The sequence below is a fragment of the Nothobranchius furzeri genome, chromosome 10 (genome assembly GCF_043380555.1).
Source record: "Nothobranchius furzeri strain GRZ-AD chromosome 10, NfurGRZ-RIMD1, whole genome shotgun sequence".
Taxonomy (NCBI): domain Eukaryota; kingdom Metazoa; phylum Chordata; class Actinopteri; order Cyprinodontiformes; family Nothobranchiidae; genus Nothobranchius; species Nothobranchius furzeri.
This window is the reverse complement of record NC_091750.1, coordinates 60,293,378-60,318,098: the sequence shown is the minus strand read 5'-3', so window position 1 is coordinate 60,318,098 and position 24,721 is coordinate 60,293,378. Positions and strand designations below refer to the sequence as shown.

General features: G+C 39.1%; 1 protein-coding gene across 1 annotated transcript in view; it reads right to left on the bottom strand.

Annotated features, from left to right (window-relative positions):
* Positions 1-541: 541 nt before the first annotated feature.
* Positions 542-24,721, bottom strand: part of jade2 (jade family PHD finger 2) — a 265,323-nt gene continuing 241,143 nt past the window's right edge. The window contains exons 11-13 of the mRNA XM_015961491.3: positions 13,537-13,654; positions 3,143-3,288; positions 542-1,535 (exon numbers count right to left, since the gene is read on the bottom strand). Of these exons, the coding sequence (XP_015816977.3) occupies positions 771-1,535; positions 3,143-3,288; positions 13,537-13,654 (1,029 nt within the window). The 3' untranslated portion in view covers positions 542-770. The remainder of the gene's footprint in view (positions 1,536-3,142; positions 3,289-13,536; positions 13,655-24,721) is intronic.

Here is a 24,721-nt window from a genome sequence, read left to right as displayed (position 1 = left end):
GTTGGGGTCAATCTGTTTGCGAAGTAAGAACATGACAAGCTGAATAACGGCCATATAGGGGATGAAAACAGATCTTCAGTGTAAAATTTGCAATCCAAGACAGCATGAATCAAATCGACCCTAATCCTGGAAGAGTATCTGCACATACTCGATTACTCTTCATACGACTAGCTAGTTGTGCTTTTCAAGGCTGAGTATGTGCCGCTCCACGTTACCCTCTGCACATATTTAGACCAACTCTGGTATGAATCGTCTTTCCAGAAACAAGAACTCGTTAGATGCAACTTGAGCCAGAACACCCTAGCATGAAACATACCCTGAAACCAGCTTGAGTGATCATAAGAATAATGCCCCAAAGTGTTTGTTCTGAAGTCTGGCAGATACCACACGCATGAGGCCAGGACTGGGCGCTTAAACGCTCAGAAGCAAGGTGGATCTGAAATCTACAAAACAGAGGACAAACAATAACGTTTGTTTTCCTATTTGTTGAATGTATTGTGTGATGAGCTAACAGCAAACCGTGGTCCAGTGGAGAAGCGTTACTGTACGATTAGCATACAGCTACATTCAAATTTACCTGAAAAACAAATCAGGTTTAGAGGTGAAGAAAGTCTCCATGAACAGATGTGACAGACATTTGGTAGAACACGGCCATCCAGCCATGGTTGGTAAGTTTTTCTGGGCACAAATGGAAAAAAACAACAAGCCAGCAGCACTCAGCTTGGATAACTGGTTTTGTGTTGGTTGTTGTCAGTTCGTGTCTCAGGTTTTTAGGATGCTAGGACGCTTCTCCTCAGTAGGTCCTTGTTCCCAGAATGCAACTGTGACAGCCGAAGTTTGCGTCCTCCAGATCGTAGGTCTGAATCACTCTGCTCACAGTCAGAGTAGTACCCATCAGTCTCAGCAGGGTCCAACAGGGATGTGCCTTTCCCTGCGAGTGGTAGATCCATAGACCCTAGCCCTCCCATGGCCCCCCTTACTCTTGATTTTCCCTGGCGGACCAGACGGAGCCGAGGAGCCCCAACATGAAGGCTGGCTCCAGCGTTGGGCACCATGATCCCAGGACTGGAGGCTGGAGGTGGGGATGAGTTTGCTGAGAAACCAGATCCAGCCTCTGATGAAACACCATTCCCCATGTGGATGGTGTCCCATAGACCGTAGTCCTCAGAGATGTGGCAGGAATCCAGTTTGGAGATCGGTGGCTGTGGGGATGGGTCCTTGTGAAGGTCAGAACTCCTAGTCTGATGATGATGAACGTGATAGTGTGAAGTCTTAGAGGGACCTCTGGACCTTTCCCCTTTCCGGCCCAGTTGACTGGACTCTGCCTCGCTTGCCCAGACGTTCTTGGCTGTGGAGGGGCTGCTGGCGGTGGATGCCGCAACTGCAGACAGGGGCTGGGCCGGGGCTGTGGCTTGACCTCGAGCACGGAGCTTGGTACCTCCTTTGGGTCTACGACCCAACTGGGGTGTTTTCCAGGCAGACTGCATCGAGTTCTCCATCATGAGGTTCAGCAGGCTCTCCTCGCCCCGCATTAGCTGCATGGAAAATAACAGGCAAGGCAAGGACCATCAGGGAGAGATCAACAAAAATCCGGTGATAAAAGCTTCAGCTACACACAACAACAACAAAGACATAATGTCTCTGGTAGGACTTCACAATCACTGTCAAAAATTGAAAGCCTAATCTGCAGTGTTGTGCCCGAACGCGTTCTTTGAACGATCGTTCCTGAATTTGTTCTTTTTTTTCGTGAACGTGAACTGAACTCGTTTGTATTTTGCCTGACGAACGTAAAAGTGAGTGCGTTCATCCTGGCGTGCGTGAACGGGTTTATGAACATGTTATTTTGCCGTTCTAGCTCCAGATCTCCACGGAGCGTTTCCGGAGCTAAACCCTAGCTAAAACATCCTGTTAACCATAGAGTTTATAAAAAGCAAAACCCGCAAATGTGGCCAAACATAGGCAGTAGCGGTTGGTGCGGCGTCTACTCTTCTACGTCTATGCTGTGTGCAGGAGTCAAAGTTCATTGAGAAAAATTGAAAAGTAACTTAATTGAAGCATTATAGTTTTTTTTAATGTTTTGCACTTTTAATATTGCACTTTGAGTTTGCTACCTCAGCCTGCTTCCTAAGATTGTTTATATATATATGAGAAAAAAGAACTATGAACTAGTTCGTTTTTGGAACAGTGAACTAAGTTCAAATTTTTTTTAATCATGAACTAAGAAACGAACTAGTTTGTTTTAAAATGTATGAACTGAACTTTGAACTAGTTAGTTTTTTAAACAAACTTTCTCAAAACTGCTAATCTGCTTCAACTGTTTATTTTTATCAATGTCCACTGCTTTTCGCTTTCTAAGCTTCTCAAGTTTTTCAGAACTTTGACAATCATCTTAAAAGACAAACACAACTGCAACCAGGACACTTTATTGTTGTTTGGTTTTCAATACCTGCAGTTGTTTAATTATATGACAGAAAAATAATCCAGCATTGACAAATTTCCAAATTTATGTTTTGGTAACTATTTAAGTGTTTGGAGGAGCATTTTATAGGATTAAGGGATGTAAGAAAATATCAATACACTGAAATATCGCAATATTTTGCATTATGACAGTGAATCAATATTTAAAAACAGGGTAAAGATTATTTTTATTGGGAGTTTAGTTTTGTGTGGTGCAATTCAAACTCCGACTGTTAGGTGGCAGCAGTTTTTACTGCGTTTATTCTGATGGAAAGAGATCTTGCGATAACACTGGATGTGTTTTGAAAATTTCTGGCCTCAGTTTTTCAATTAAATAAAAATACCGTCAGGTTTTTACTATTGCAATATATCAAATTGACTCTCCTGTATCGTGATATATATTGTATTGCCAGATCCTTGACAACACACACCCTTAGTAGGAACTATTTTATTTAACTGAAGTATCTTTGGATGTCCAAATTTAATTTGGACTAGCACTGGTTCTTCAAATTGGGGTCAGAGAGGTTATTTTAATTTCTGAAACCAGTCTGTCAAATCAGTAATTTGGACGTACTCTGATGCTGTTATTTGGGATAAACCACATTTTAAACGTTGGCACTGAAAGCACGATTCAGCTCAAAAATAGATGACATATATTTAAAGCATCCTGCAGCTGAAGTCCTACCTGGTCAGAGAGCAGGCTGCCGCTTTTGTCGTGATGCTGGGCACCCAGAGCCCATTGGCTTAGCATGTCATCAGCGGTGATCTGAACGGACTGAGCGAGCCAGCTTTCGAACAAGGAGTTGTCCAATGGGAAAGACTTTGACAAACCTAAAAGGGTAGGAGGATTGTGTAGGGGGAAGGACAAAGTTTGATGGACAGAATGAGGACAAATGGAGCAGGAGAGGGAGAAAACAGAGCATCTGGGTGAGGGAAGCTGCAGAAATCCATCAATAAATAACAGTAAAAGTTGCTCTTGGTGTAAGAGGACGTAAATAGGTTGGTCTTTCAGATCCAAAAGTATAAGAGCAAGCTCTCTAAGGCCAAGCTTATGCTTCTGCGTCAGTATGGAGACCCAAAATGCCATTATCTGTTCTTGCAGGGGCTCTCTAGCAGGCTTGCAAGGACGAACGGAGTCGAACCCACTTTTCTATACATCCGTCGAACGAGACAGAGAACGCAAGCTTGTGATTGGTCAGGACACTGCTTCGTCAACAGCACCGCCATTGCACCCTAGAGGTTGACATGGAACAGCTTGAAGAACACCTTGCGTAAAAACTCAAAATATGACTGTTTTATTCACCTGAGTAGTAAAAAACAATATGCAGCAAGCATTTTATTCGTGGATGAACATGAAAAGAAATGTAGGTTTAGAGGGGGCGAGCACGAGAAGAGGCGGAGGAGAATGAGGGACAAATTTGTCCGTGCTAAAAAGCATCTGAAATACAAATACTTGAACACAGATACTTGGACCGGATACATGACAGGATACCACATAACAGCACTACGCCCTCTGCTGTCCTGGCGGGGAACTGCTTTGCAACACTCCCCAGCTGACGGAACAGCGAAACGTCTTTATGAATACGTGTGCGTCTCTCCCTTGTAGAGCTGACGCAGAAGCATAAACTAGGCTTAATAAATATTAAAACTTTTGGCAGCTCAATTGAGGTCAGTTTAGCTGAAACTGTCACAGAAACATGTGCTGAAGGATAGCAGAGAGGGATGTCACATTCTTTCCAACATTGTCTGATAATTATCAACTGCTGCTTTTATTCAGGAAATTCTCTTGTAACAACTTAAAATTTGCATCCTTTAAAAGTGACACTGAAATAAAAAAGGGTTAAAACTCAGACCAAACTGTTAACATGGCTGTAAGTAAGTAACTTTCCAACAAAATAAAGACATATTTAGTAGGGCTCGGTCTCTTGGTAATGGTTACGCATTTTATGCATCCACCAACCAGTAGAAGAAAGTTGACACCATTTGACACTGAAAGATTTTTAAAAGGTGGAAACATATAAATAAAAATATGTAATTAATCCCATTTTTTTGAAGCTTAGGGTCTCCAGCGTTTTCTCTATTAAAGAACTGTGTGCAGAGCAGTTGGGTTAAGTACATTCATGCATGTGGGAGGCTGCAGACAATACTCCCTGCTTTTAAGTGTTTGCTTGTGTCTCTGTGTAATTAGGAGATTTTCATGGCTCCCTTTTTTAATTGTTGGTTTTGAGAAGTGCTGCCAAAGCACCACACATCCATCTGTAACTATTCAGCCGTTTGTCTGCAGTGATTGCAAAATACCTCTGTAACCATTGGATGAATTCTACTGAAAATCACAGGAAATCACTGGATGTACACCAGCTACTGAATAACTTTTGGACTCAATCCAATTCACATAATCAATAAATGGCTATAAATCTATTAGTTTTATAGATAGAGCAAAAATCTGACATAAATTAACACAAAATGAAGTATTTTAAGTATCAATCAAGGTTTTGATTTAAAAGTTGCTTCAGACAATTTTATGCAACTATTTTTGGCTGTAAGCTGCTTTCTTTTTTATTTCGTCTTATCTAATGTGCGACCCAAATCCCATTTAATTAATAAGTTAGAAAATGTAAATGTATTTATATAAAGAAAAACAAACATTAGCAAGCTAAACTGATTTCACTCCCTGATAATGTTTAATTCCACATATTAATGTGCTTTTATATAATTTACCACTTGCTCAATCTTGAACTCTACACTAATATTTCACAGAAATGTATGTTTTTTAAAAATAAAAATTAATCAAATATGGTTTTCTGTAATTTTCATGGATGATGTGATTGCTATGGTGTTTTATTTATTTATTTTTTAGCTGTGGTTGAATCTGTGGTGCCATGCAGACGACTTATCCTGTTTGATTTGTGAGATCAATAAGGTAGCCACCGGCCAAAGAAGGTTAGAAATACAGTAGCTGTCAATAAAACGCTCAGCTGGCAAAACTCTTGCTGCAGCAGTAGAAAAAAATAATGAAATTTAGTTTTTGTATTTAGCTAGAAACCACTTTTAGCCTGTCGACAACACATGGGGACTTTCATTGTCTTTGGGGAACAATGGCTTCCTAAAGCTCATAGTGCTGAAACAAAAATCAGTGTTTTGACAAATACATTCTCTGTCTCCTTGTAAATGCTCACTGGCTGCAATAATCTGTCACGCAGGACAGCAGGAGGTGCTGTTAGGGTGCGTTTAACACCAGCTATCCCACACATGCACACAGTGAGCTGGTTGTTTCCATGACGTAGCAGCTCTCTGCAGGAATCAGGAGAGCACCGAGGGAGGGAATAGGTGACGGAGGGGAAAAAAGATACACAGCAGAAGTGTGAAGAAGACGGAAAGGTGAGAGAGGATTTGAGAATAGCCACTTTGTAGCGTGTTATGTCTACACTCTTAGATACACAACCTATCAAATGTGTGACTATAACTTAGTTTAGCTAACATTCACCTACTCTTAAAAAATTACAAAATAGGGACGTGCTACACAAAGGTGGGTCCTGTAAGCAGCATCCCATGTGCCTTCAGTCTTGAGTTCAGTCAGTGTGACTAGTTAAAGGGTTAAATGTAGTCACAGGGCTGTTTGGTATTAGGGTGTGTATCACATTAAACATGGATGACAGAAAGCTCAGGAGAGATTGGTCTCTGATTAGGAAGACAACGATTGACCAACAGGTTAAAGGTAAATGCTGGAAGACCATCTCCAGGCAGCTTGATGTCCTAATGATTACAGCTGGACAGACACTGAGAGGTTTATGGTCCATGGAACTGAAGACACCCTCCCTGGACATGAACGCAGAGATTAAAAAGATGGATAATTTGAACCAAAGAGCTCAAAACAGCTGCAAAAAGATTACGTCAAGGTCAAAGTACAGAATTTTAGAAAACAAAAGTCTGAATTTCATTTCATGTCTTAAAACCTTTGTCTGTTTCAAGGCATTTCAGTGAACACTGTGGGGCTTTTCTTCCTTTACCTGAAAGGTACCAACATTTTCTTCATGTCTGTATATGCTATTGTGGTCAGAGGATGGTACATCATAGATAAAGTTATGATGCATGTCTTCCTGATCCCAAAACACTCAAGAGGGAGACAACACTCCGAGAGTCAGAACCAGACCTGACAGAGAACAGATGGCCACACACACACACACACACACACACACACACACACACACACACACACACACACACACACACACACACACACACACACACACACACACACACACACACACACACACACACACACACACACACACAGTGAGATATGAACACATAAGGCATGCAGAGACAACACGCTGAGACAGGGAATGTTATACCATATATAACGCTGGCAAATAGAGATGCACACTTGGACACGCAAACGCACACAGATGATACAGTTGCAAACAACAGAAGCAGACTGCATACACACAAAGACTTATTTGTCATGAAAACACTGTCTTTGTGATGACTTCCCAGCATGCATGCCACATCAAGTTGCAGTCCTTATCCAATGGTTGTCAGGTGAAAAAAAAAATAATAGAGGAGGAAAAGTAAACAAAGAGTTTCATTACACAGAGCCAGACGGACCGATATGAGGGACAAATTCACAGTAAAAAGACAAACAGATGAAAGTGGAAGAAAAAGAAGAGTGGGAGATATAATCAGAGCAGGAAACAAGTGGAGCACAACCAACCATTCTTCTGTCCTGTTTATTGATCCTATTCACTTCTAAATGAAAATATGATTTGGTCTACAACACTCAGATCAAATAGGAAGAAGCTTCCCCATCACCGTGCAGAAGAAACACTGAAAAAAAAAACAAACAAAAAAAAAATACAGCCTAACATGGCAGATATAGGGAGGAAAAGCAAATCAACCCACAGGCTTCAGGTTTCAATTAGTTCACTTAAAGTTTGAGGTGTAACGGGGTGAGAGGACATTATATATATATATATATATATATATATATATATATATATATATATATATATATATATATATATATATATATATGTCCTCTCACCCCGGTACACCTCAAACTTTCATCTATTCATCACTCTCTCTCAAAAATAACAAAACTAAACAAAACACTGGGCCTCATCACTGTAAATATTAATATTGTAAATCAATGCAGAAAGGCCCCCAAATAATTAGACATATCACTTTATTATTCACAAATAATAATATTACTAAATAAGTTAGCAATTAAAAATATATTGAGTCATTTAATTGAAGCGGCTACAAAGGATCACTGTCAGTTTACTTTATAGTTACTTTTTCTATGAAATATTACAAAAAAGGTAAAAAACAACAAGTTGTAAGACTGAACTCTACGTTGAACACTTAAGCCTCCTTAACACATGTTTACACTCTCAGCATGCAAGGAAACAATCGACACTTGCCGATGCGCTTCAGCGAGTCTCACAAAGAGAGCACTGTGATGATTTCTCTCTGCACCTCATTCTCTGATACAGGAAGCTGTTATTGTTGAGACGTCTTGTTGCAACAGGCTCCTGCTGTTTGCACAAACAGAGATCAGGCTGCACGGCTCGCCAACTCTCCCACCGCTGAGAATATGTACGTTTCATGGCATTGGCTAAGAACTGCTGGGTTATTTCAGCTTTTAGGAGGGTTTTGTTAAAGAGGAGGTTGACTTGATCAGTTTTTGTGTGAGTTGTTGGCTAGAATATGAATTATTTCTCTAACTGATTATTTGCAATAAAAAAAATTAAGCTGGTCTTGGAATAAATTAAAAAGTTGCCTTAAGAACAATCATTGCTCTAATGTCGGAGAAAGTAACATGTGTGTTTAAGGGTTAACATGACTTGACTGAGATAAAGCAGCAGAGGAGAGAGAGAGAAAAAGTTGCATCAAGCAATAGAGTTAAACAAGTTGAGCAGAAACATTTTTTGACACAACACCAGCCTCACACAGCCGCCTCTGTGTTTAAGATGTTCACTTGCTCACAATGTGGTGCACTAATTCTTGTCATACCCATGCTTATTGAGAAGTTTTATGCGTGAATGTTTCCTAGGTCAGAGGTCAGTGTCCTAACTAAACAAAAAATGTTAAAACAGGCAGGTACTGGACCAAAAATCAGTAAAAGATTTGCCAAAGTCCAAAAGAAAGCTTTAGAAGACCTTCAGAACTATTGCTCAAGGAATGACTACAAAAAAATTACGACTCCTTGGGAACAAAACACAAAAAATGAAGGATAGGGTAGAACTGTAAATCTGTTACACATGCACAATTACAAGTGTTTATCCTCCAAAAAAAAAAAAAAAAGGTTTCTTTTCAGAATCTAGAGGTGGGGATGCTTCTGAGCCCACCGTTAAAATGAATACTGCTTAATTTTCACACAAAAAGGACAGAAAAATGCAGCAGCTCTGTACAGAGAGGGAAAGCGAGAGAGAGAGAGTGAGTGTGTGTGTGTGTGTGTGTGTGTGTGTGTGTGTGTGTGCATGCGTGCGTGCGTGTGTGTGGGGGGTCGGTCATATCCAGCAGTAGGTCCAGTTCCTGCTTACTATAGCATGGAGGAGCAGAACATGCATGACTGGAGAAAAAAAGAGACCACAGAGAGATTTAATACTGTGTGTGTGTGTGTGTGTGTGTGTGTGTGATTGTAAGTCAGAGAACAAGTGAGAGAACAGTACAAAGAAATACAAGAAACTAAATAGTAACTCTTAATTCTAACAGATAGATATGAAAAGCCTCTGTTTGGATAAATAGCTTTTATGTCCTATATGACTGATGAGCTAAAGCCCCAGCCAGTGTTTCCCAAACTTTTCAGCTTCTGACAAAATAAAAGTCTCCAGAAGTTCTCGCCAACCTGCGTTAGTTTCGATTAGCTCAGTTAGCTCATAGCTACATCGTTTTAATTTGTTGACCATCAATCATCTCCCCTCATCCTCACAGATTGGCTCTAATTAAGCTATTGAGAATCCTACAGGTGACAGTGTGCAGGATTTGTCAGTTACTTTAACAGTCATTGATTTCACTTTTTAGGTTGGATTACTTAAATAAATTAACTTCTGTACGATATTCTAGTTGTTCAAGTTCAAGAGTGAATACTCTTCCTAATTATTGATTTTATTGACCACATCTGGTTGAGCAAGAGTGCATTGACAGGAAAACAAGAGTGGAATTGATTAGTGAATTAAGTCTAGTGATCCTCTTATGACACTCCTGATACTCAACCTGGCCTTTCGGGTAAAAATAGATATTTCTTAATTATTTTTACTCAGAAACACGCTCATGCGGTTTCATCTTTTATCAAACGGGAGATGAAAAAGAAAAACAAGACACACACACCTGAAAACAACCTGGGTGCGTACGGATTACAGAGTAAGTTACCTCCATGAATCCATCAAAAAATTTAGTATGAGGAAAAATGTGACTAAACTAAAAAGTGATTTGTGCCAATTATTTCATCTGAAGTGAGAAATCTGTTTGAAGGAATTAAAAATATTATTTACTTTCATTAGGTAATGAAATAACAGTAAATGACACTTTTACCTCAGAATTTTTTAGGGAGTCTTTTTAACCAAGCAGAGTTAGAAGTCAAACAAATCCCTCTCAGGCTTCAAGGACATACAGAGCCGTGAAGGTTGGAGGTGCGTATGAAGTCTATTTTTTTGGTATGAGGGGAACTGAGAAGGGGTGCTTGTGCGTTTACTAAATATATCTCCCCCTTTATTCCAATTTATTTTATAGCTGTTTCAGAAACTGCAGAGCTTATTAACAGCAGGAGGGCTCCCACAGGGAATGCCTCTTTACACAGTTTCTAAATTCATTTTTTTTACAGGAGCACCATCTTATCTTTTCATCTCCCAGGAACCATTCAAAGTTATTTTCCTCCTGTTAGCCCCTCCCGATGTCATGTTGTTCTTTTATATCATCGAAAAATGAGGAAAACTACTTTTTTGGGATTTCAAGGGCACCTGGAGGCTTTTTCTTGTATGTGTGGAAACTTTCCCCCTGCAGGCTGTAATCTCTGTACAAATCCAACTATCAGCTGTAAAAAAGAAAAAAAGATGGTTTCACTTTTGTCTCTAGACTGTTTTTGTCCTTTTGCTCCATCTCGGCAACATTATCCTTCCATCTCTTGTTTAGAAGCAGAAACAGCACCCGGGGATTCATCTTTTTGAAAAGTGTAATTAAGTTTCTCTCTTTCTAGGTGCACTGAACTGCAGTTTGTGTTTCTGTGTGTGTGTGTGTGAGTGTGTGTGTGCAGCTGCTGTGTCCCATTTCTTACCTGAGCTCATTAGTGCAATGAAAGTTGTTTCTCTTTCCCCATTTGTTCATCTGCTCTCTCACACATTCTCCAATGGTCACTCCAGTTTTCCTGTCTTCCTCAACCTCCTCCTTCTCATTACCTTCTTGTCCCTACCTATCCTCCTTTTCTCCATCTTTGCCAAAACTTCACACACACACACACACACACACACACACACACACACACACACACACACACACACACACACACACACACACACACACACACACACACACACACACACACACACACACACACACACACACACACACACACACACACACACACACACACAGAAAGCAGATCACAGAGGCCAATACTGACTGTCAGCTTGTGACAGTTGGGTCTGAGCTAGAATAGAAACGTTGTGCACCATATCAATAGCAGTAATGCTATGAGTGTGGCTGCTTGCATGGAGTTTCTTCTTCCAGCAAATACATTAAAAAAAGTTTAATAACAAAAACTTCCTTGGGAATGACCACTAGACAACCCCGATTTGCCAGATCAAGGCTCTGTCGCTAGAAATCCTGGTAAGTAACTAAAACTCTGACAAACAAATATGTTTTATTCATGGAGAGACATTCAGCAGTGTTCTAAATTTCTAGTAAGACTAAAACTAAATTGTTTGTTAACACTACTCCGGGTCCTTAACCCCCAGCTCAAAGGCCATGCCCCATCTTGGTGACTTGTGGTAAATGGAGCTTATTTAGGTGCATAAATCATAAAAATGGGTTTAAGTTCTTCGGTTTGGATGGATATCGCCTCCTAGAGGACGTGCTTGTCACATGCAGCTATCTAGTAAATCCAGGGGTAATGTATGTAATGAAGTATTTATAAATGAGGCCATTATGATTGTATCTTTGGTGCGGAAGTTACAGTAAACTAATTCAATTTTTTTTTACCACATGCTAACCAGCACCTTTCAAGGTAAGCTAACCAGGTGCTTTTATCTTATACTTTAGTCAAATTACAGTAATACATGTTTGGCCATTAGAAGTATATACAAAAGTACAGATTGGTGTTTTTATGCTGTGCAAAATGAAACATGAGACATTTTAAGTATTTTTGTAGAAACCCATTCATAAAACATGTAACCACCCCATGAAATCCCATTTTCTCAAAATATATTTAAGTAGTAAAGTTTGTGTTAATGGTAAATTATAGCAGGTGTTCACTTATATTAAAGGAAACATGCATGCAACAATGAAACATGCAAGGAAGCAAACATCAAAACTGCTCTGAAATGCTAAAACTGGTCACTTTTGGTCATTCTTTTTATGTTTCTCCCCTTCTTGCTTTGCAACAACAAGAAGAAACATAGTTTAATGTAATATTTTCATTTAAAAAAATCAAACACAGGCAATGGTTTTATTCTCACTTGAGTGTCATGCTGAAAACTAGTTTGTGTGGAAAAACCAGGTTAACAATGAGCTGTCAGACTGGAAAAACCAAAATAAAAAGACAGAGAGAAGAACTTGGAGGCAAAAGAAGAGAAACAGAGCAGATGGAGGAGAAAAATAATTAGAGAAAAGGAGGGAGTGAGATGGAGAGCAGAAAACAGGAAGAGGAGATGGAGAAGGACATTCTAGCAGACAGCCCCATTCTTCACTTGTTACTGCTCACACACACACAAACACACACACTCACACACACCCACACAAGCACGCACACAAGCACGCACACACACACACACACACACACACACACACACACACACACACACACACACACACACACACACACACACACACACACACACACACACACACACACACACACACACACACACACACACACACAAAGTATTCGCTCTAATCTAACTCCTGTGGCAGTGTGAATAGATATGGCTGTTTAGTGCCAGCAGCACAGCTCCGGGTACCTGATGGCAGGAATCTGCTGAGTCAGCAGCCCTGCACTGTGTGTGTGTGCATTCATTTGGGAGTGTGGAAGATTTCAACTCATTTGAGGGTGCAGGCGTGTGTGTGTGTGTGTGTGTGTCGTTTTTCTTGCAAATTTAACTCTCCATTCACACGACACAGAGCCACGGGGGCCAGCTGACAGAAGTTCACTATCATTACCATGCCAGCAAGATATTAGTGGCATCACCATGACAACAAGCTTTCACTGTCATCCTCATGTCAGCGGCAGGTCACGACTCTTTCAGCTATAAAAGCCCTAGATTATCTACAAAACAACCATCACTCAACAGCTAAGCTAACAGCTGCTGGGAAATCTGGAAACTAATGAAAGGAAGAAAAAAAATTAGTGTATGATTCGACTTGATCCATTCTTTTAATGGTTGCTGACTGGGCTGATGTCTGTGTACGTGTTTTAGTCCATCAGACACCAGGGAGGCCTTTCATCGCTCTGACATTTAGCCAACAACCTCAAGTCTAGAATCACATGATCTCTACATGGTGGAGTCTGGTTTGGGTTACATGAAAACAACGTTCCAGCCTGACAAACGACTGGTGCCAACAAAGACTCAACTGATATTCTACTTCACCACATTAATCCACTAAGGCACAGTCTGTGTAAAGTAGTTAATTGAGCTGCACTGATGTGAAAGTAGTTTTATTCCAATAGTTCTGAGTATGCAGGTGTCAAACGCCACTCTGCGCTGCAAAAATAATGACAGGCCATTTACAAAACTGTCCTCCCACAACAGTCAGACATAAGGAAATTCCTTAATTTGATTTTATTTTAGATTTAAAGGGCTGCATTAATGTTGAGTGGATGAAAACTGCCGAGTTAAAGTGCTCCACAGGCACAGGTTCCCATCCTACCTCCAGCCATGTCCTCTTCTAGAAGCTGGATCTGCAGGTGGAAGATCTTTTCCTGGATGTCACACAGGCTGTGCTTCATTTTTTCCCTCCGTGTCACCATATAACATAAGTTACGCACCTGAAAACACAATTAAAACAATGTTAGCTTTGGTGAGAATGGTTTACTCCAATGGAGGAGCAAACAGATAAAGAGCTCTTTTTATTTGTGTTGGCATAAAAACCTTTTAAGCTAAAAGTTAACTGTGTTTTTTAAATGCATTAGAAGTAATGCCCAGTCCTGGTCTCTGAAGGCCTCTCACTGTCCTGCATGTTTTAGATGGTTCATCACACTTGATTTAAATCAATGAGTTCAACCAAACATCATGAAGCCGTAACTCACTGAACTCGAAGTTATTAAAAGAGGTCAACTAACTCTTAGAAGCAGACAAGATGATACATAATCAATAAGATGTGTGTAATTTGACTTTAATGTGTAATAAAACACTTTAACAAGACATTCCATAGATGACCAGGTCATGTGGGACATATGATTACAGGACCAACTATAACAGCTGTCTAATTTGTGCTAATTTTCCTGCCGCTAACCACAAAGTGTCACACCGAAGGTTGTCTCAAATGTCTTGTACTTTGCGACTCACAGGAACCTCACTGAAAGGAGTTCCAGATGGGTGCAATCAGATGAGAAAGCAAATTTGCTGTACAACATCTTCAAACTTGCAGAAAAATCTGGTAAGCATCTCAGAAGCGTAAATGTGTGTGGTGTGTGTGTAAATAATAACATATTGCAAATTGCACTTTACATATATGTAAATAAAGCAAAACATTCAAAAATTCAGCTTGCATAATTTTCAGTCTGTACAGAATCTGCTGATTTCAGAAGCTTAAATGTCTGTGTGTGTGTGTGTGTGTGTGTGTGTGTGTGTATATATTTGTGTGTGTGTTGATATTGGCAAATATCGGTTATTAGCCATAACAGTGATAGTAATATCGGTGTAACAGAATTAAATTACTGTTTTCCACCTAAAAGTCATTTCCCCCCCTCTCCTCAGCAAAAACTAGTCTGCATGAGATATTGCCTCAAGGTCTCACGCTCTGCTTCTAAACTGTTTCCTTTCCAGCTCAAGAGAATAATGAAAACAAAGGACCCTTCCTTTTTAATAAATCGAAGAACTCTATTTTTAATAAGCTAATCAAACAAAGTGTTAGTCAATAATAAAATGTGAACCAATTTGTGAAATGAAAATATTAATTACTTGATATTATAATCCTATAGAATATAATAAGTAATATAACTTTAAATGTTTCCACTAGAGACTGATTACACGTAGTGTTAAGACACATGACACATTGCTTTTACTGATCCAATCAGAATCGTCCAGATCTGACGGAGGCGTGGTTTTGGTGGTGTTTGGTAAATCTGTCCTCTTTTCCATTCGACCGTAAACCAAAATATCCGAATTATAAAACTATGCCCACGTCATCTTTAACTCCAGTTCAAAGCTTTCTAGAGAAGTTGTCGGAGTGGCCAATCCGCAACTTTCCTTTTCAGCCGAAAGAACCAACGACAAGCTGGATAAAATCTGTTGCTGTTCGAACTGCTGCAACGGTTCCTTTCAGAATAAAAGCTGAACCATCACGACCCCGTTTTGGGTCTTGCTAGATGCCGATAAACTGTCGTGACCCGGAAGTATCTCAAAGACTAGACTGGTCGGCGGCCACGGCTGTTCTACAGGCTTCGGCTCCAGAAAGGTCCAAGCTGGACCTCTACCTCCTGATCTAGACAGGGACTTCTGCCAAGGGTACGTAGACCGACAGAATGGCGTCTCAATGTGTGTGTTATGAATCTCCAAATCAAAGCTTAGCGCGAAAACATCATCTTCACTCCCATCGGAACTAATCGTTTCTCCGGATTTGCTGATTCTGAACAACATTCCACACCACACCATTCTCCGTCTCACTTCACCTTAGTTACACCATACATTTAGTGTTTTAAGTTAGTATGGTTTTATTTGTTTAGTAATAAATCTTTAAACTTTTAAAACTTGACTCTCTTTCTTTTGTCTCTGAGTTAATACGAAGTTGTTACATAATCCCTGCAATAAAAAGTTCCAATCTTCTGGTTAAAATTATCCAAAGGTCCATAAGATTGATTTCATATTTTCTATGGAATCTCATGTCTTATGGTTCATTAAATAATATGTAAAATTAATCGTTACATCGAATACTGGTATCCCCCCCAAAAATGTATATCGGTGCATCCTTGATCATAAGCCAATATACTGTACCTCTTTTGTAGTGCTGATTTAAAGTCAGGCACATCAGCAGACAGCCCAGTGGTGCTGCAGAAATGTATATTTACGTCCCTGAAAAAAAATTGGCAGCACATACCGGCAATTGGCTAATTATAACCTTTACGTATCGGCATCAGTATCAGTAATAGGAAAACCCATATGGGTCGATCTCTAATCACTAGATTGTGATAGACTATAAGCTAAATGATGAAAAACTGAAATAATGAGGCTGGGTTTAATCCAAAAGCGGTGTGTAAAAGCAAACTGGATGCTAGATTCTTCTGTCTGTCAGATACAAGCTCCAGCTGAACCTCCATCCTGCCAAATGCCTTTCACATGGCCCTGTGAGCAGTATATGACTGCATATGTATCTGGATGGTGAACAGAGACATAGATGAATAATTGAGTCTGCATGTTTATGACAGATGCATATGGATGTTCAAAGAAGATGGGAGGTTGTAAATGCATGTGTTACTGTTTTATACTGGCAGCCTTTAAAAAGGAGAGCACATTAGTCTACAAGCTGTCTGAAACTGAAATATCTAGAGAGACAGTTGAACGGGAGCCAAACGAGGCAAGAATCTGAGCGAATCCAAATCAAAGATTATTTGGAGTTTGTGTCGTTCACGGATCTAAATTACTGCCATGTCTCAATTGGTTTTGCATCAACACAAAAACATTTTGTGGTTAAGTCTCATTTTATCTTGCTATAAATTATATAAATAGATTATTATTAGGAACTAATAGTAATTCATTTATATTCATCATGATTAGTCATACTGCAGGCCGTTTTCAGTGCTCCTCTTAGCTGGCTTGACAGCAAACTGCTGGAGCGAGAGCTATTACAAACACTGACATTTACTGTGTGCAATTTATCAACCGGGTGTTGTTTGAATTCATAGAGTGTGTTCGGCTGTGTGTGTCGGTGTCAGCAAGTGACGACAGTAACAGGAGGCGGCCAATGTGAGTTTGCATTCGTGATACAGAGTGATCTTTGGGTTATTTGTTTAAGTAAGCAGTGTGTGTGTGTTTTATTTGTCCTGCAGCATCACTGTTTAACTGCTGGTGTTGATAAACTCATTGGCCCAGCCTGTCTGACCCAGTCCATCCCCTCTTTTACACCACTAGATAAAAATAGACACTCAACTGGGACACAATGTGCAGAGCCTGGCTTTGATTAGGACATTGTGTGTGTGTGTGTGTGTGTGTGTGTGTGTGTGTGTGTGTGTGTGTGTGTGTGGTGTGTGTGTGTGTGTGTGTGTGTCATTTATAATAACAACTGCCTCTTACTCTCAAATCTGATGGGAGAAGAGGGCAAGACAATGAGGAAAAACACCACAACTTCTTTTTAAACCCTAGACCTTTAGCTTCCTCTAACTGAGAATACTACCAACCAATCAGGACTTAGTTGGGTCATTATGAAGTATTTATGTGAAAGTCAAAACAAGACATGAGGCAATGACACATCCTTTTCAGGGGAACCTGGAACACCCTGACATAGTGTGTCAAAATAACATTTAAGTAGTGTCACTGTGCAGGATGCACTAGACTGTGTATTATGATCAATATTGACTTATTATAAGTTCTTATCATTAATCGCTGCTGTCAGGAAATAAAGACATCTTTCTGCGACAAGGTAGACACGACACATTGGGAAGGCATTTCTCAGCACACCACCTTTAGAGCTGCATCTGTAAAGCAGTCTTGAAAAAACAGCTCATACCGCAGCTCCTGGAGACCGCAAAGCACGACAGTCCGATAATTACCACTTTACTGACTGTGACCTTATTGCTGTCTGTAGGCAATTTATCCTTGTTTTTAAAGTATCTTTTAGTGTCGGCTGGCTCCGTGTTTTGTCTGAGTTGCTGCAGGCAACTGAGCGAGATGTTTGTTTTTAAGGTAGCAGAATAGAACTACAAGGAGAGCGATGATTCGCCGAGGCAATGCCTGAAGGGAAAAGCCAAAAGTAGTTTCCTTTTAAGGTGTCGTATCAGATTTGTAATGTGGAATGCAGCTTTGTCTTTTACACCATATAAAATGCCCAAATACATTACAAGTGGCTTTTACCCTTCCTTCTAATTTAAAATGCATCCAAACTGCTACATGTTAGCTCAGCATTAGCCTGCTAGCTAATAGCCTGATGTTATGCTGTCTAAATTCTCTGCCTCCTGTAAATGGTGTGTCGTTACGGGGTTGCCGTCCATCCAGGCAACAATGAATATTGATGTAATGAAACTTGCTAAAATGAAAACTGTGCCACTGTTTTTAAGTTTGAAAAACTATCTCAGGATGAATTTAAAAGACATGTGCTAACTGTTTTATGAGGCTAAATCTCATCTTTTCCACCCAATTTCCATCATTTGAAAATCACATGATCCAATTTCCGTTCACAAGATCTGATTAGATCGTCCCTAATTTTTACGTTAAATAAACAGTGTTGTCACATGGTGCAAACCTTTAAACTGTTTTGTTTGAAAAGACATCCACAAAACCAAAGGTAAGTGCATAAGATGACCTACAGAGCTGATTTATGTAAAAAGAATTTAAATAAAAAATGGAGATGCATTCATCAATCCATTTTCGTAACCTGCTTTTCCATGCAGGGTCATGGGGGGGTTGCTGGTGCCTCTTTCCAGCTGTCATTGGCGGGGTAGACCCTGGACAGATTGCAAGTCCATTGCACGGCAGCACAAAGACACACAGGACAAACAATCATGCGCACGCACGCACACACACACACACACACACACCCCCCTAAGGACAATTTTAGAAAGACCAATCAAGCTGATAGCATGTTTATGGACAGTGGGAGGAAGCTGGAGTACCCGGAGAAAACCCACGCATGCCCAAGGAGAACATGCAAACTCCTTGCAGAGAGACCCCAGGCTGTGATGTAAACCCAGGACCTCCTTGCTGCAAGGCAACAGCACTAACCACTGCACAGCCAATGGAGATGCATTCATGACAAATTTAAACAATTAACTTCAGAATACTTTTCCCCACCGTCAATCAAGTTTTTGAAAGCACACATTTTTAAAGCATCAAAATAAAAGCATGTTTACAAAGCAGCATGTGACATAATGATTTTAATAATTTTAATGAAAGTTGAAATACAAATGTGATCAATAACAAAGGCCTTTGGAAACACTAATTGAGGAAGTAATAATTAAAGTCAGAAACATTATTCTGTTAGAGCACAATAATGGCTGAAAATTGAAAACATCCAAGTCTCCAACCCTCCTCTTGGTTCATCCATCCTCTTATAACTTCTCGATTAATTAAATCTGTCTCGCACCTCCATCCCTGACTCAACAGAGTGCAGATAATCAACATTACAGGTGCGTTAACACCAACCAGTCCACTTCCTTCATCCTAACACTGAAAGGCTCTAAAAGCATCGCCCTGTTAAGTGTCCACCAGATTAATGGTTTTCTATGATTTATATTCTGACCTACAAACCAGCTGTTTCTACGCAATAATCACATTATCAAGTGTCCGTTAGGACGCAACACTACAAAATGTTATTTTAAAAAGCTGGATATTATAAAATGTATAATATATACTTATTGAATGTGGTGTGTAGATGGGTTTGCCTTCAGCTCCAACCAGGTAACTCCTGTGGATGCATTTGTTGCCCCAGGCAGAAAGGCCAATCTTTTAAAGTCCAAAACAATTCTCAAAGCGAAGCAAAGTCAGAGCATAGCACTCAGATGGAGCAGAAAAGCAACTCACACACACAGAAAACAAAGGCGGGTACCTCTGTGTTAGGAAACTGAGCAATTATTAAGAGACAAAAAAAAAGTTTAAGTTAAAAGACAAATAAAAAAATAAATGAGAGAACAAGAGTCATAAAGCAAACAGTACAAAAAAATCCAAGAACTTTTTTTAGTCTCCCAACTAACTTTTAGCTAAGATCCTGTACAGATCGATCTGACCCTCTCAGCTTCCAGTGTATCGACTACAAACCTGCGCTGCTTACTAACGAGCATCATCGACTGCTCACTCACCCTGAAATAGACAGACACCAATGTGAGGAAGCAGCCAGCTAAGGATCAAGATTATTGATCTTTAATCGGCCCAATCCCACCCCTAAACCAATATGGAGAACCCGGGTTAATCACTGGCATGGTCCACATGGGAACAACAGCCTCTCTGGAACATCAAAATAAAGCTTCAATAATAATAAAAGGTTTAAATCTTAATTAACAATCTTTTGCGATCCATTTGAAAAAATATTTTTTAAATGACTCTCAGCAACAGAATGTTCATTTGTAGCTTTGGAGCCAGTTTAGTGCTTTCACCTATTCTGAACTTGGTTGACTCATGAAGTTGGTGTTGGCAAGAATCTGGGGATAAATCACAATACAGAGGAGACGATACGATATAATGAATATACTAAAATCCCAACGATATTTGCAATTTTAAGACTGAATTTATTTGTAAAACTCAGAACTGACACTTCCAAGACACATCCAACGTTATTACGAGATCTTGTTCCATCAGATTCAAAGTGATAAAAGCTGCTGCCACCTAGCAGCTGGAGTTTGAATAGCACCACACAAAAAACAGTAAAATTGCAACAAGAAACTGTACTGTTTTTAAATCTTAATCCACTATGATACATAATATTGCAATATTTAGTGTGTTGATACTTTCTTACGTACGTACAATGACTACTTTCTGAACATTTCAAAGAAATTTGCAAAGTGGTTGAGCAAATCCATTATTGCTTGCTTGTTGCCTCCTGGGGACACAAACAGACACATCACTCTTCTGGGCCTTTAGTGGAACAGCTAAACATCTGTGAAAAATGTTATGATACTGAAAACTCAGGAGAGAGAAAGTTCAAACTAGGGACGTGTATTGGTGAAATTCTGGTGATACGATAAGTATCACGATAAAGGGAAGACGATACGATATATCATGATATGATGTGATACATTCAGCCAGACGATATTAGCAATTTTTAGACTGAATTTAATGTAGGAAAATTCAGTAAACAGTCTAAATTGATACATAACATGTTTAACATGAGGTATCTGAACCATAATAGAGGGATTTACATTTCAATGGTGGAAACAAAACCCATTGCACACTGCTGCCAACTAGCGGTCGGAGTTTGAATTGCACCAAAAGAAAAGAAAATACGCAAATGTTTGCATGTAAATTCTTCCAAATATTCAATCCACGTCTTATTAATATCTATATAATATTACAGGAAACAATATCACGATATGTTGCCATATATATATATATATATATATATATATATATATATATATATATATATATATATATATATATATATATATATATATATATATGTATATGTATATATAGATGTATATATATATATATATATATATATATGTATATATATATGTATATATATGTATATATATGTATATATATATATGTATATATACAGGTGCTGGCCAGTAAATTAGAATATCATCAAAAGGTTGAAAATATTTCAGTAATTCCATTCAAAACGTGAAACTTGTACATTATATTCATGCAATGCACACAGACCAATGTATTTCCGATGTTTATTACGTTTAATTTTGATATTTATAGGTGACAACCAATGAAAACATCAAATCTGGTATCTCAGAAAATTAGAATATTCTAAAGGCCAATGAAAAAATGTTTGTTTCTCTAATGTTGGCCAACTGAAAAGAATGAACATGAAAAGAATGTGCATGTATAGCACTCAATACTTAGTCGGGGCTCCTTTTGCCTCAATAACTGCAGTAATGCGGCGTGGCATGGACTCGATCAGTCTGTGGCACTGCTCAGGTGTTATGAGAGCCCAGGTTGCTCTGATAGTCGTCTTCAGCTCCTCTGCATTGTTGGGTCTAGCGTATTGCATCCTCCGCTTCACAATACCCCATAGATTTTCTATGGGGTTAAGGTCAGGCGAGTTTGCTGGCCAATCAAGGACAGGGATACCATGGTCCTTGAACCAGGTGCTGGTGGTTTTGGCACTGTGTGCAGGTGCCAAGTCCTGTTGAAAGGTGAAGTCTGCATCCCCATAAAGTTGGTCAGCAGCAGGAAGCATGAAGTGCTCTAAAACTTCCTGGTAGACGGCTGCATTGACCCTGGACCTCAGGAAACAGAGTGGGCCAACACCGGCAGATGACATGGCACCCCACACCATCACTGACGGTGGAAACTTTACACTGGACCTCATGCAACGTGGATTCTGTGCTTCTCCGCTCTTCCTCCAGACTCTGGGTCCTTGATTTCCAAAGGAAATGCAGAACTTGCTTTCATCAGAAAACATAACTTTGGACCACTCAGCATCAGTCCAGTCCTTTTTGTCCTTGGCCCAGGCGAGACGCTTCTTGCGCTGTTTCTTGTTCAAGAGTGGCTTGACACACGGAATGCGACACCTGAATCCCATGTCTTTCATGAGTCTCCTCGTGGTGGTTCTTGAAGCGCTGACTCCAGCTGCAGTCCACTCTTTGTGGATCTCCCCCAAATTTTTGAATGGGTTTGTCGTCACAATTCTCTGCAGGGTGCGGTTATCCCTAGAGCTTGTACACTTTTTTCTACCACATTTTTTCCGTCCCTTCGCCTGTCTGTTAATGTGCTTGGACACAGAGCTCTGCGAACAGCCAGCTTCTTTAGCAATCACCTTTTGTGTCTTGCCCTCCTTGTGCAAGGTGTCAATGATTGTCTTTTGGACAGCTGTTAAGTCAGAAGTCTTCCCCATGATTGTGGTGCCTTCAAAACAAGACTGAGGGACCTTTTAAAGGCCTTTGCAGGTGTTTTGAGTAAATCAGCTGATTAGAGTGGCAGCAGGTGTCTTCTATATTCAGCCTTTTCAGAATATTCTAATTTTTTGAGATACCAAATTTGGAGTTTTCATTAGTTGTCACTTATGAATATCAAATTTAAATGTAATGAACATTGGAAATACATTGGTCTGTGTGCATTGCATGAATATAATGTACAAGTTTCACGTTTTGAATGGAATTACTGAAATATTTTCAACCTTTTGATGATATTCTAATTTACTGGCCAGCACCTGTATATATATATATATATATATATATATATATATATATATATATATTTTTTTTTTTTTTTCTTACACCTCTAGTTCAAACCATTACGATATGTATCTGCTGCATTAACTGTATACTTGCAAGGTGAGACGTGTTTGGGGGAGTAGATTAAATGATCATTTGCCTGCTGGAAATCTTCTGGTTTGATCACAGCTGTCAACTGATGTCTGAATAGAGCAACAGCAAAAAGCTCCAGTTGTTCATGCTTTACCTCCTGTGTGTCAGAAATTAAAGGGACGAGGATTTTGTTAATGAACTGAACCGTGGTTTAGAGCCTAACGCAGCTCTGATGAGCTTCAGTTACAAATCCTTCAGAAGTCTGAGTCGGTTTCTGCTCTGGAGATTAAAACAAAACGGGACAAATCAGCAGTCAGTTTTTAAAAACAGGATTGTGTGAAGAGAGCTTAAACTCCTAAATCAGGAATAAAATCCTTGTTCAAACAGCTGCATATAAAAATATTTAGCTTTTCTTTGAGTTTTCATCCACCTCTCTTGATAAAAGTATAGTTTGTTATTTTTACCAGTGCAGGTCAACACGTACAGAAGTTTCAGCCACATTAAAATCAAAGCCTTGGTGCTTTCTGAGGTCCTGGTGTTTGGAACAAGTTGCTGATCTGAGAATCCAAACAAACAGTTTGAGCTCTTGAGGTTTAATTGCTGTAGGTAAGTTTTTGGTTTGATTTTTTTCAAAATATTCACACTAATATTATGTTGTTTGATTGTGCCACATAAATTAAATTATCCAAAACTTCCTAATACAGATTTTATCTTTAATGGAAAACATATAACACATTCATACATTTTTTAAAAGATGGCAGAATTTAGCACAAATTTTAGATTTGGCTTCTAAACAGCATATTTAGTTTTTTTTAAAAATCTAAATCTGTACAAAAATGGTTGAAAAGCGTCCAACAAAAGCCAGCTTAAATGTGATTGGTTAATACTAATATGACTCCAAATTCCATATTCAAATTCTCAATGTCACATCAAGAGTAAACGTCCTTAATTAAAGAAAACGGGCAACTATTTATTATTTTACGAGCTGTCTGTGTTTGTCTCTGGCAGTAAAAACATAATTATTAATGTATAAACACAGATTTGGGTCAACTGAGTACAAACAGACTACAAATGAAAACCAGAAGGCTTCTGCTGATAGATTCTTATTCCCGTCCTACATATTTATATGCAAAAGATTTAGCAGCTGATTAAAAAGTGTTGCTGGATGTTTAACCTCAATAGAGTGGGGTAAAGTATAAATCTTAATTTACCTAGGACTTTTTGGTTTTATTATTTTTACAAACATCTCTATTTTTTCATTATAGCATCTAATTTACATCATTTAGAAGCTAAATGAACTCAGAGTTTGCAGAAAGAGGTTTTATTAGACCTGAATTGTGAATAAATAGAATCTTTATAAAAGTGCTGAATATGAAAGGGTGCCAAAATGCTCCTGATAAATGCAGCAGGATGCCACCTACGTATAAAGGCATTTGCAAAAGTCTTGAGTTTATGTTGAATAGATTAAAAAATACCAGATATATCAGTTTGACAGAAAGTATGGTTATCAGCAATGGGGTGTATTTTCAAAGCAACATAACCAGAAAACTTATCATAGATTTCCTGTTTCTAACAGATTTGTTTTCCGTTGTCCTGCTGCTTTTTGTTTGTGTTTTATTTTGGTTTATTTCCTCATTTTAAAGCAAACACTGGATGATAATGGTCTGTGGACAAAAAAGAAGAAGACAAAAGCTGCCAAAAGTATATATATATATATATATATATATATATATATATATATATATATATATATTTTTTTTTTCC